This window comes from Phasianus colchicus, chromosome 11, assembly GCF_987193195.1.
Source record: "Phasianus colchicus chromosome 11, bPhaCol1.hap1.1, whole genome shotgun sequence".
Lineage (NCBI taxonomy): Eukaryota > Metazoa > Chordata > Aves > Galliformes > Phasianidae > Phasianus > Phasianus colchicus.
In genome coordinates this window covers 10268336-10282207 of record NC_143446.1, presented here as the reverse complement: position 1 = coordinate 10282207, position 13872 = coordinate 10268336, and the positions used below count along the sequence as shown (strand labels likewise).

General features: G+C 42.1%; 1 protein-coding gene across 3 annotated transcripts in view; it reads left to right on the top strand.

Annotated features, from left to right (window-relative positions):
- Positions 1-13351, top strand: part of EEFSEC (eukaryotic elongation factor, selenocysteine-tRNA specific) — a 132743-nt gene extending 119392 nt beyond the window's left edge. For 2 of the 3 annotated variants that reach the window (XM_031607763.2, XM_031607758.2), the window contains one exon: positions 128-13351. In XM_031607763.2, coding sequence (XP_031463623.1) covers positions 128-312 — 185 coding nt within the window. In that variant the 3' untranslated portion in view covers positions 313-13351. The remainder of the gene's footprint in view (positions 1-127) is intronic. The other variant, XM_031607751.2, reaches the window with a different exon arrangement.
- The last annotated feature ends 521 nt before the right edge of the window (positions 13352-13872 follow it).

Sequence of the window (13872 nt, the reverse complement as noted above, 5' to 3'; positions counted from 1 at the left end):
CATATTTTCCTTGGTTGATTTCAGAAGTAAAGTTGCCTGTTCATTTTTTCCAGACACACTGCAATGTGTAGTTGAGCTCTTTGCTCATGTATGTTCTTGTTTGTTTGTGTTTTTTTTTTTTTAACAGGTGGACTGAAGCCAGAAACCAAGATGCTTCTCAGTGCTGCCTCCAAGAAAAAATCTAAGGCAGGGAAGGGGGATGCAAACAAAGAGGATGAAAGCAGCAAGAATGATTCGGCCCAACCTGTTACCATCACTCTTCTTTTTAAAAGATATGTCTTTGACACACAGAAGAAAATGATTCAATCCTGAGAAAGCAAAGAGGCTTCTGAGCCCACCAGAAAGACCAGACTCTGGAATGAATTCAGATGGAATGTGTTGCTTGCCTGAGTGCATTAGATCTGTTCCTTCTTTGCAGAGCTTGGAAGCTCCTCCTGACTCTGTGTCCACTTCTGAAATCCCTGTGATCTGGTTTTATTCTGTTAAGATCTACTTATCTTATCATCTTAGTGATGGGAATTTTTATGGCCTCTTGAAGGATGCCACCTGTCAAATGGCAGCACTGGGGCATGCATTCTAATAGCAGTGTTTTTCTGCTGAATTGTTTCAAGGTTTCACATAATCTGAAAGTTTGCCACCAATATTGATCTAAATGCAGTCAAGATGTAAATTTCATGCGACTTACAAAGTGAAGCTGATTTGCCTAGGTTTTATTCCCCAAGTGAAGTGAGGGACAAAAAGAGCGTGATATAATAGGTGGAACCTAGAATGGATATTTCAGATGCCTTCAGCTGCAACTATGTAAGATGTTATCTGAGAGTTGGTATGGATCTTTGTTATAGATGATTTCTATCTAGAAATGTTTTTCATATTAAACATAATGATGCGTATAACTGAGAGTCTTAATTGTTCTGTCTGCTGTTCCAAAGGTCTCAGAACCTAGTTTTGGTGACTTTTTATATAGCTTTTCTGAATCTCCTGCTGGTTCTGTGCTGAATCCTACTCCCGAATTGTTTTCTTTTTTTGTAACCAAAATGCCTTTTGTGTTTGAAAGAAAAAGTTGCCTCTGGCAACAGTCAGGAGCTTTCTTTCATTGAAATAATGATAGAAGATTGCAGCATAAACCTTGTAAAATGAGTATCTCCAAGATGCTTTAGAAACCATTAGTTGTTTAATAGGGATTTCATGGCTACTTTAGTTCTTCCTCTCAATTTCATGTCCTAGGCTCACGTGGAGGAGAGCACTGGTGGTATCCCTTCTTTGTTATTTACACATAGAGCATCATAATGTAAAAACTAACAGTAGTTCCACAGAGATGGACATCTTGAACAGAAATTGGACTCTGGGTCTGGCAGCATGGAAGGTACTAGTTCCTGTATGTTGAACAAAATGAGTGCTTGTTGGTGTTAAATAGCAGCCTGCGGCCACCTTCAGTGGAGCCAGCCATGGGCGATAATGTGAGTTAGATGGAGCAAAGTAATGGTAATAGATCATTTTGCTTATTTATCAGTGTTGTTGATCAAATACCCATTGTTGGGTGTGAATCCATTTTACTAACGTAATCCTATTTTTCCCCTTTTTTCATTTCCTTTTAATATCCAGGTAACCAAAGTGGACAGATGGCAAAAATCTCAGCTATTGTGTGAAGGTGTTTACAACTGGATAGTGTTGAGACAGGGCAAGTCAGGTGTTCAAACTAGGTTGATGGTGCCCCTTTAAATCAGAACAGAATTAGTGCTTTGTGGAATAATCCCAAACAGTTTCTGCTGAGTGAGTCCCAGCAAAGCTTTAGCACATCCCATAAGATTATGGGGTATGCTTTCAGTGTGATCCCAGAGGAATTAGGCAGACAACTTCAGCTATGGCTTAACGTGGCTTGTGCTGCCAGCCTTGCTGGAAAATGTGTCCTTCTATAATGAAAAAAAAAATGCATTTCACACCCCTGTCACCTCTCCTTCCCTATTTCTCTTCTTTTTCCCAGACACCCCTAAAGGCAGTCTTTGGAAAGAATATTTTTTGTTATCTTTCTATTTAAGCCTTTATCAAATCCTGTTTTGTATCCTGCACTGTTGCTTCTGCTTAAGATACTGCAGTGATGGAAGCTAGAGAAACAGATGACATAGAAGGGACGCCAATATTACCATACTATGTTAGCCTAAGAATTACTGGTATCAAAAAACCTCTCTCATTTAATTTTTTTTTTCTTTTAAAGTGAATTATTAGGGGATTTGTTTTTATCTGTATAGATTAGCGTCCTTGCCAAATTTTAAATGGGTAAATAAATTCTTCTAGCTCTGCTTAGAGTTTTGGGGAGAAAAGGATGCACATCCTGAAAAGTATCCTGTAGGATATTGTTGGCTGTTCCACAGTTGCTGATCCTGCCTTACAAACGAAAAAGACAAAGACCTGTAAGAGTGTTATTGAATAGATCTGGAGAGGAGGCCTGATGTCAGTGTTACAGTGGCACGTGTATTTTTAGAAGGCGTTATCTGATTCTTTTCCCTCTCTATTGCTGACTGCCCATAGCAGCCTCAGTGAGTCAATCGTTATGGAACTTGATGTGTTTGAAAACTCTTTAGCGCTGCATACTGACAGCTCTGCAGCTCTCTGCTTGGCTCCTCACCAGTCATCTGGTGTGGAGTGTCCCACAGTTGGTTTGCTTGGGGCGCTCCAAGGGAGAGAGCAACAACAGCTTTTGCAGAGCTGTACGTCCATCCCTTTCTCCAGTCTTCTGTAATGCATGTTTTTTACTCTATACCCCCACCTTTTCTGTCATCTCCAGTCTAGAACGCTAACTTGGCATCATTGTTCCATCCCCTCAGTCCAAGATCTGCCTTCCTCCCTGGTGCTCCTATTTCCAAGCATTTTGCTTCTCCTGCTGCTTCCTCTGGAGAAGAAGACAGAAACCCGAGCAGCACATGTGCCATACAAACCTCATGTGAGTACCTTCACCTGCCACCATTCTCTGCCCAGGTGCCTTGTAATTCTCTGCATAAAGCCCCTCGTTTTGCTCCCCCAGCAGAAATTTGTGTAGGATGGAGTGCTGCAGAGGTATCTGGTGGAGGCTGGTTTTTTTTCCCCAATTTTAATTCTAAGAGAACTTACATGTGCCTAAGAACTTTGATTATAATGTGCTGTTACTGCAGATCTCTGGCTGCTGTCCTGAGGCTGTTGGATACACACTCGAAAAAGGGTGAAATGGTGGAACAAAATGATTATGGGAAAATCAAAGCTTTTAAAGACATTTGTAGGATGAACAGATGTTCAAACATTCTTTTATTTGGTTTCCAGACAGACGTAGAGACTTACCTTTCATCCTCGTAATCAGTACATTATGCTGTAATTTGTAAAAATGGCATTAAAAAAATATTAACAGGGTCATATTGTGATCTACTGACACTGTGTCATTAAGCCGTGAAGTTAAGAATGGCAAATGGAACAGGGGTTAAATGTTGCAGAATGTACCGTATTGTCAGACTGCATTATAATGAACCCAAAATGGAATAAAGATGTAAGGAGGCTATTTTTTTCATTCTACGAAGATTGTCAGTGTTGCAAAATTAGAAATTATGGTGGTTGTGCAGATGTTCAGTGAGTAATACATCTGTGGCTTGTGGGGAGAGCAGCAGTGAGAAAAGCTTTGTTTTTCCAAGCCTGTTTTCTGCTTTTCCTCGGGATTCCTTTTGGTCCTGCAGCCTGCCTTGTGATCCTGCCAGAGGTCTCGAGCTGAGCGGGTCAGAGCATGCAATCGTGGTGGCAGGGATTCAGTAGGTGGCATCCTTTGCTTGTGATCAAAACTGAATCTCCCCACCAAGAAACAGGGGTTGTGCTGCCACTGATAATGAAGATTTCAGATTAAAACTTGCAACCCACCTCTCAAAGAGCAGTTTCTACTAAGAGCTGCAGGGCATGCGATTACTCGGGTAGAGCCATTAAATGGTTTGTACCTCTTCTCCTCGCTTCCTGCCACGTGTGGCAATTCATTGCAATGCCAACCCTGGCCATTCTGTGTGATTCTGACCATGGAAGCAACAAGCCACCTACTCTGGCAGAATTGTTGGGGTGCATACAGCAAGCGTTTGGGTGCTCATTGGGCTGAGCAGGAGGAGATGCTGTGTCCTCGAGCAGCCACGTTTCACCCCAGGACTGGCTGCATTTCACTGCTGGGAGAGCAGGCTGTGTAGTTATATTTGTAAGGAGCTCTGAGATCTTGTGAAATGAAGGCTGAAAGGCAGCGGAGGGAGTGATAGTTACTAGCAGTTCTTAAAACTTTTGGCATTTTCCTTTTAGTTACAATCCCCAGTGAGCTGAAGAGCTTTTTATTTACTAACACATGAGTTTTTAACTGAGTTTTTAACTTATTAACTGAGTACATGAACAGAATAATTTTAAAATAAAGCCTGGCATAGAGAGCTCACCTGCTGAGTGGGGGAGCCAGGGGAGAACTTTAGGATTACATGCTGGTTGAAGCCACTCTAGATGATGGGTGTCCAGAAGGAATTCAGGGGTTTGGGAGGTTGGATTTAAGCAAGGTATTGAAGAAAGGGGAGCATTCCCACAAATTGTCCTACTGTTCTGCATAAAAATAGACTAAAGGCTTTTGGATAGGATTGTAGCTTCACTACAAACAGTATGTATGAGGAGAATATGAGTGTGGCAGTTTCACTTGTTTCTTGTTGGCAGTACCAAAATAGGGCCTGTCCCACATCTGCTGTGCATGCAGAGCTGTTTTTATTTCCAGTTGTTAGTGGACTTAGAGTTTGGGATAGAACATGTTTTCCATTTCTCAGTGTTACAGTTCTTTCATTGTTGTGCGAATGAATGCTTTTCCAGGATCAAGAATGAAACCTTGGTTTCCCCCCATTAAGATGACTGTTGTTTGTCAAAGATGAACGCTTAAAGGGGTCTCTGTCTCAGACTGCTGCACATTTCTACTGTATTTACTATTATTTTTTTGTAATGGAAGACCAGAGAGGGACTCCCATCTCATTCTTTTGAAGGTTCTGCTCAGGATCAGCTTTGAAAAGAGCTCATCAGACATCATCAGAAAAAAGCAGCAGGATCTTGCTAACCCTCAGTCCTGTCCCGCTCTCTCTCAACAATTTCACGCTCTTTTGCCTGTTGAGGTCTTGCTCAGTCCTATATCTGTTGCATTTTCTTAACCAAAAGATAATTTGAGCTCTGGCTTGCAAGCTTCAGAACAAACCTGGTAGTGACTGAGGGGCCCACAAGCAATATTGTGTTGGCATTTTGGCTGAACTGCTGTGATTATTCATAATCCCTTAAGAAACCTGTCTGTTCATCAGCTCTAGAAGGTTCTGTTTAGATCAATTTCTTCTCCTTTTCTTTGACTGAAAGTCCTGCAGTCGTTTTCTTGCTTTGGTTACTCATTCCTAGATTTCTCAAGGGCCTCACTCACATCAATCAGATTCCATCCTCCTTGGACTGCAAAATTGCTTTTATTAGGCTCTGTATAGCCCTCACACAGACGTGTAGGAACCAGTTCTTTTATACTACTTTTCTGTGAAAACTGATATTTTAGTGCCCTGAATTTCAGCCTGACAATTAGGAGTAATCCATGTCCTTCTGGAATGCTGTTCTGGGAATGAATTCACTGTGAGGACAAGCGGAAACTTAGACCCCACATGGTGTTTTTGCAGAAATTTCTTTATTTTAAGCAAAACAAGCAATCTATCATTTAGTTTTTCTTAGATTTGATTACAGAGGAGCTTAAGCTGGACTCTGCACCTTCCATGTGAGAATACTGACTTGTTACCTGGAAAGACCAAGGTCTTTCAGGAGCTCTTCCAAACAATGTCAGATTACTCAAAGATTTCCACGTTGGTGCCCACCTGCTTGTTTAGCAAACGTTGCTTGTCTCAGGTTGCTAAAATGGGCAGAAGGGCACTTTGCTTAAAATATTAATACTAATAAGATCTGTGAGAGAGCAACAGAGACCACCTTCAATTTGTGGATAAGGCTTGCTAATTTGCAACATTAGTTTTGGTGGTTAGTGTTTTTTTTTCCCCCCTTTAATTAGAAATTTTAATTACTGCATGCTGTGTATTAAGATGTTAAAGCTTTGAGTGGCAGTTCGGAATTGCAGAAGGATCAGCTGTCTCTGTAGGGCTGTAGCACAGCAGGGATTAGCTTGCACCCTTCTGCCTGCAGGTGTGTTTTGTTTCTTGAGTCAAATCATCAGAAAATGTTCTTCACCGTAGTGTTTGTTTTCCTGATCAGGTCTTGTCCATTGCAAGGGGCTCGAGTTTAGAGGAGATTTAGAGATTCTCTGATCATATATAGGGTGGAAAGAAAGTCTCAAAACTGAATGACAAATAGATGAATTGTTGGACTCTTTCACTGTGGCACTGGATCAGCCTTGCGCATTTCTTCGCTTGCTGCCTGTGTAGGGAGGATTCCAAAGTCTGTGTCTTTGGAAATCAGTTCTTATGTCTGCAGATCTGCAGCTCTCATTTTCAGTCCTGCCCAGTAACGTAGAAGAGAGATGCCTAAAGAGTTTTTACCATCTTTGATCTGCTAATGTCAGCTGTCTAACACATCATGCACAGCATGCTGCTGAACACGAGGGAGCCTTGAGGGCAGATGTGCTTTGTGTTCTTCAAGCTCCCTTCATTTTTCTCTCTCTCGCTTTAAAGCAGATTCATAGGAAGATAGGGGTAGATTCTAAAGCATCTAATGTTTCCAGCATCACACTCTTAGAAAGTACAAAAACTTCTGCCATGGGTAATTATGAAATAACCTACTTGTTAGGGAGCTGTTTGCCTGGACTCTCATACTTGGCGGGTATCTCATGTCCTTTAAGCCTGACAATTCGTATGTTTGCTCTCTATAATGTAAGTGTGGGTTTCTCTGTTGTGCATACAAATAACCAATCGTTTAAAAAATTGTTGAAACACATTTTCCAGGCTATCGTGTGACACTCTAATCCTCAACCTAATTATGAACCTGCAATTTTAATGTGCTGTTTTCAGTTAATTTTATGTTCAGTTGGAATGAAAATCACACACTTCTGTTCCTTTCTGCTGGCGTGTTTACCTTTTCCAAATCTCATCTCACTCATCTGTCTTCAGAAGTGCAAATCTTTGCAGCCTCTGTTGGTATAGAAAGCTATTCGTGCTTCAAATGGATTTATCAAATCAATGTGCTCTTCAGAATGAAGATTGATCAGTGGCATTTTAATAATTTCAGTAATATCTGTCTCTTTTCTAAAGCATCTTAATTCCTGCATCCCCCAGAGTCCTGCTGTGAGAGACCATGTTCTATTAAGCTGTTCACAGTGATGCCCAGATCTTTTATCTCAGATGCTTGTGTAAATGTATCGGTGTCGTTCAATTTTTTCTTTCTTTGTGGTTACTTTTCACTTGTCAATACTCCATTTCAGCCCAGCTTTTGGTGGTACTGAAATTCCGCCTCCTTTTCCTCCCTGCTGAATTAGCTGTGGACTCTTTGCAAATCTCACTAAGATGTTGTTCTTTCCTTTTTGTGGAAGGTCATTGAAATTAAGCAACGGTGAGGTTAGTGTGGAGGTTATTCTTTCATTAGGTTAAAGCCTGACTTCTATTTCTATCCTTTTACTGATTTATAACACAGAATCATTAAGATCGGAAAAGGCCTCTAATATCAGTGATTCCAACCATCCACCTACCACTGATATTGCTCAGTGACCACGTCCCTCAGTGCCACATCTCTGGAACTCCTCCAGGGACAGCGACTCCAGCATTCTGTGAGCAGTGAGTGCCAATGGGCCACTGCTCTTTCTGAGAAGGGATGTTTCCTAATATCCAACCTGAACCTCCCCTGGTGCTACTTAAAGCCATTACCTCTTGTCCTATTGCTGTTACCTGGGAGAAGAGAATGGTCAACTTCTCATCCTGAGCTACTGGATTTTCTTCTTAACGTCTTGCGGAGATCTGGAGGTGCCCAATTTTTCTTTGCATTTTTGGTAGTGTATCTCAGTCAGCCTGGTTTTGATTTTTGTGTTACTATTTTACCTGGTGCAGAACTAAGCTCATCAGTCTGTAATCCCAGGAGAATTTATAACCTGAGCTTTAAAGAAAGTAGTGATGTCTGGTAGCTGACTGTAGTGTAGACAGGTGTTTCTGTTAGCATGTGTCTTAATAGTTTAGTCAGTACTGCAGCTAAGTATTGCATCACTTGTCTTATGATTGTCCGGTTCCTTAGTGGACTATTTTTATGCCAATTGGTAGAAGTGGGTATCCAGCCTGCTTTTAAAACAAACAAAAACTGCTAAAGAGGAAAAAGAATCTTAAAATAGTTTTGAATTGTGCTCCTTTCTGTTTGCCATACGTTGCTACATGAACCTGAATCAGCACTTGGTAATTAGTGGATAGTGGTCTGCTTTGAACAGAGCAGTGCTAGCCCTCACACAGCTGGCCCAGGCATCAGCACGAATTCTTGTGTTCTTCACCTGGTTGTGAAAGCAGCTTCTGTTTTGTGCTTTGAAAACTGAAGGGCTCATTGTTTGTCTGAACTTGAAGCTAGCACTGTCAGAAAACACAGTGGAATGAGTTTTTGCTGGAAAGACTTCTGTAGGTACCATGTGGAATGAGCCAGGCAGCTTAACACAGCCAGCACCCCCTCCTGCACCAGGCTGCTCCAGGCCTCTGCCCCATGCAGCATTTCAGTGCCTTAAAAAGGAATACTGGGAGAGGCTTTTCACCAAGTAGAAAATGAGCAGTGGTGTAGAAAATATGCTGTGATTGAAAGAAGGCTGATTTAATTAAACGTTTATGGCTGGGACACTGATGTAAACAGCCTGTGGCTCCTTGCTTGCAAATTAGGTGTGTCTTTATAGCTAATCTAGCTGTTTGTGCATGCAGGATCAAAGTTTCTAATCACTCCGAACTCAAAATACCGAATCCAGGTAAGCAACTGTGCACTATGAGGGAGGAGAAAACCCTCACTTAACTGCAGGTGTGCAGCCTTTCTTAGAGGGATGGGGAGCAGCAGCACACAGTGAGTGCAGCTAGTGCAGCAGTTAGTGCAGTGCTGCTGAGCCATCCTGATGCGTGGCTTTGTTGTTAAGTGGGAACTCCATTTTTTTGGTCACTGGAATCTTAAGGTTTTGTCACATTAACTTAGAGTGCAGCAATGTTTAAAAGGGAAGCAGTTATCTTTAAAAAAAAAAAAAACCACACACACACACATACAAAAAAAAAACCAAACCTGTGAGTTGTGGGGGATTGTGTCTGATTTAGGATCAATATAAAAAATTTAAGAAAGCAGATCCTCTTGTTTTATCTGCTAGTAAAGATCTCTTCTGAATCTGTCACTGATAAGTATCTCTTTGTGCCTTCACAGTACAGAGTTGTCACATGTTGGATATATAGAATGACAGGGCCGTCGCTGCTTGAAGGGAATCCAAAGGCTGTCCTGTTCCCACTTGTGAGTACTGGCTGAAGACAGCAGGATTTTAACTTTGGCTTTGTCTCAGGCCACCTTCCAGTTTCAGCATCCCTGTCTGCTGGTTTTGCAGAGCCAGGGTGATGCCACTGTGGTGATGCCGCTTTACAGGTCTGTTGCACAAGAGTTGGTTTTTTCCATTCTGCACTTACACATTTCTGTGTAATGTATTACTGTGTCCTCTCTTAAATAGCCTCCAATTTTTTTCAGGCTACTCACCCAATTTGTCAGGATGACTTAAATCCTAGTCCTTTCCTCCAGCATACTCATTAACACCTGATCTAGCCAGTCATCAAGATCATTAATGAAAGTACTGAAGGAGATTAGCTTGAAGACAGACCTCTGTGAACCATGCTTCTAATATATCCTCCCAAACAACATACTGGTGATAACTACTCTTAACACTCTCTCTACAGTGTCATGTTCAGGCAGTTGAAAGTTCTGTACTGACCTACAAGGCTGCCTTCACTGCATTGACTCCTTCTATGCTATAGACACAACCTAAATCTGAGATGTCCTCAGACACCCAGGTGTACAGTGTCCAAACCCAGCCTGGGTCCAACCTTGCAGCTTTTCTCTCTCATCTTAATCACAGCAAACTGTGGCTGAGAAGCTGCAAAATTTGCAGATGAATTGAACAGTAGTTTGGTGGTAAAGATGAATCCTAAAAAGGGTCTTTTTCACGTAGAAATGAATAGGGGATTTCACTTCAGGTGGGTGTTCTGCCCCATTTCAATAACATGATATTACCAGGTGCAATTAAAATGTTTTTTCTTAGTATTTAATAATCAAAGAAGACCTTTGATAAGTTTTCCCCCCTTTTCTGGCCTTGTAATACGCACATAATAAATTAATCAGTTAATGTCACGAGGAGTTATTGGATTTCTGGCCATCTGAGCATGTAGATATTAGGACACCTTCTGCACCTTTGCATGCAACAAATGAAGAGCAGCTCAGCTTCACCCATGTGCAGTGTGAGGCAAACAGTTCCTGGCAGAATGTGTTTGCTATGGCCTGAGCTCTGGGAAATGCTCTTTCACTCCATCAGCCTTACTGCACTTGCTTGTTTTTTTCCCCTACGAACTGAAAAAGAGGAGGGAAATGTATCTTTGCAACCACGCAAGCAAGAATTAGCCCAACTGTATTTTACAGGTAAACTAACAAATAAGAGGAATCTGAGCAGCCCCAGGGAGCTGAATTTGTTTGCTGCTGGGCTGTTCTATCTGCAGCTGGCATCGGCGGAAACCTGAGTGCTCCATTAAAAGTCGACAACCTCTGTTCACTGGGGCACAGGACAAACAGAGCCAGCCTGTTCTGCAGACAGACTGACGGTCTTCTACACCCCCCCACAGCCAGCTGGTGATGGGAAATGGTGGGACTGAAACAAAAAGCTTTGAAACTAGGACTCTGTACTCTTACCCTGTGGCCATTGTACCAAGGAGGAGTAGTAACACAAGGTTGGTTTTCAGGAACAATGTGGGAAATACACTGAGTACAAGTGAGCACTGGGACTCATCTGCAGGTATTAAAAGGAATGGAGAATACATAGTGCTGATGTATACCCCACATAATGAACTCAGAGGTGCACATCTGGGTGGTGTTTTTTTATTAAATTCCTGGTGAAACATCAGGGATTGCATGAGACCACTTGAAGACAATGGGAACAATTTGATAAAGCATTCACCTTTCAACTGTGTCCATTGGTTAATGCCTTAGGCAACCACATGCTCCTCTCTCACCTGCTCCAGGATGCCCAGTCCTGTGTCCTACAGCATCACCTTGCAGTAAGCAGGGCTGCTGAAATGATGTGTGTATGCTCTTGCTGCTCACCAAGCAGAAAACTGGAGTGTGTGTGTCCAGGTCTCTGTGGTAGAACAGGATTAAATTGCACCTCAAACACTTGGCAATAGGGATAATTGACATGAAAATACATTGATATTTTTGTTTTTTTGAAGAGATAACATTTCAGCTAAAGGACAGTGTAGTAGTGCACAGGAAGTACACTAAGCTTCGATGGTATCATAGTGTGAAGGGAAATGGATGGTACTAACCCAGACACAAGGGAAGTGGTCTTTCCACTCTGAGTTTGCAGATATTTGAATGGAAGGTTCATCAGTTTTCCTGTGCCAGCGCATGTGTCTTTTCCTTGTCCCTGCTCCTGTCTGTCCTGTGTTCCATCTCCCGTTTGCATCAACAGAGCTCTTTGGTGCAGTGCTGCACTGTGTAGCTGTGAGTGGCACTAGTGATCTAAAGAAGAGTTCTTCGTTGCACTATATGGACATGCTCAGAATTAGGATGTTTTCCCCAGAACTGCAGGGATTGGGGCTCCTATTTCTTGGGCGTTCCCTGATGCCAGGATAATTATCTGTAAACCTCTTGAACATCCCCAAGGAGGAGTTAGGAAGGGAGAAGGGCTGGGAAGGGTAACACACGAGCACAGACAATTAAATGCATTTGGATGTTGTGCTTTGGTTATAATAGTGTTTGAAACCTAAGGACAATCCTCTGTAAAAACAGGGCAAGGATGATTCCACAAAAAAAAATACTCTTAGCTTGCAGCTTGTGACCTTACTTTGTGTCAATTTGTCCATGGTGTTGCACTGCACAGGAGTAATCCAAAGTAGTTGTGTGTTGAATGGAGTGGTGCAAGATCCTGCTAGAAGAGATTTGTGGTTGTGCTGTTGTACTGCTATGTTTTGGTTAATGCAGAAGTCCTGAAATTTTCCGCTTCTCCCTGGATTTTCTGGCTAGCCTGAGGTATGAGGGGATGCTTGAGGTTTACCTTTTTCATGGAAGTTTCTAGAATCCACATGAAGAATATAAATTAAGGTTTGGGGTGGTGGAGTGGGTGGCAGTAATAGGGTACAGCAAAACTATGCAGGTGCTTTTGTTGGTTTGTAATTAGCTTTTAAGCCCTCTCCCTGCACCATGCAAAGGGCCAATTCTACTGCATGGCCTTGTGGATTCTGAGACATCAGAGGCGTTGGGGTAGGGAAGAAGCCCAGTGACCTCAATGTTAGCAAGGACCAGGCAGTTGTCTTTCAGGCATGCATGTTGAATGCTGTCTGTTGGGTAAGTGGATGTCTTGTCTTTGTGGTCTGAGCTTCAACTATTTGTCTAGTCTGAAAAAGACAGACATCAAGTTGCAGTGGGTGCCTCATGGTACTGGGAGAGACAGCTGGACTTGCTGTTGAACTTGATGGTCTTTGTAGGTCCCTTCCAACTGAGTTACTCTATTCTAACGCTGCTTGTCTTTGAGAGTTCTGGAAGATGTGTTTGTTTTGCCCTGTTCTCTGCCTCCTGTTTCATGATCAATTCTCTTTCTCCCATCACTGTTTTCTCTGACATTCTTCTCTTCAAGAGGTTTTGTGTCTTATGGTGCACAAAGAGCAGAGTTGGAGGCGGAAGCAATGCAAAACTCAGATATGTCCCCATCTCTCTTCAATCTGTTTATCTTCCGCAAAGGCCAGATAGTGAATGACATTCATATAAACAGTGGGTAAAAGACCTGATGTGCACAGTTCAAACATCCTGTCATGATCTGGGCACATGTACTTGGTTGAAAAATAAACACCTAACATGTATAAACATCTGATGTGTACTCCTGGTTAAATTTCATGTCCCCATGCTGTAATTTTCTTTTAAGACTTGCAATTTATTCCTCTATTTCTCCACCACCCATAAAATATAACCTGTTTTTACTACTACTTTGTGATGCTGCTTGTGGCTTGGTTTCTGCTGTAGAAGTTTGCCTGAATGCAAGCTTTTGTGATGTAACAAAGAGTATTTTAGGGAAATACTTTATTTTTCTCTTTCTAGCTGTGACCCAATGAAACTTTTTACGCAGTTTAACTTTGTACAGCCTCTCCCATTCAATACAGTTGAGGGAAAGGACAGTGCTTTAATTTAGAGAGCCAGGTAAGAAGGACCAGGCGATCATTTCAGTTTTACAATCTCTGTTCTTGGAAATTTTTTGAAGACCCAACTGGACAAAGCCATAAGCTACCTGGCCCAAGGTAAGTATTGACCTTGGTTTCAGCAAAGCTGGTGCTAGATGGTCTTCCAGTGACTTCTCCAACCAAAGTGCTTGCAGGAGTTGGTGTTAGATTTGTGCAGCCATAGTTAACATCAGATGCTGGAATTGGTGTAGCCTGAAAGAAAAGTAACACCAAGAACAGTTGGTGTTCCCTGGGAGCTGTTCAGGCTTTTTACTTGGTCTCTCACTCTTGTCAGAAAGCAGCTGGGTGTAGGGGCCTTCACAATACATCATGTTGCTCCTTAAAAGAGCTTGGAAGCAGATCTGGTAATGAAAATCCATCTTTGTAACTCTCAGGCTCTGGAAAAGAAAGGACTGGAAGTTCTGTTTTCTTGGGAAAAAATGATATGAACCTAAATAATAGATGTGCATGCATGGAAGTAATGCATTGA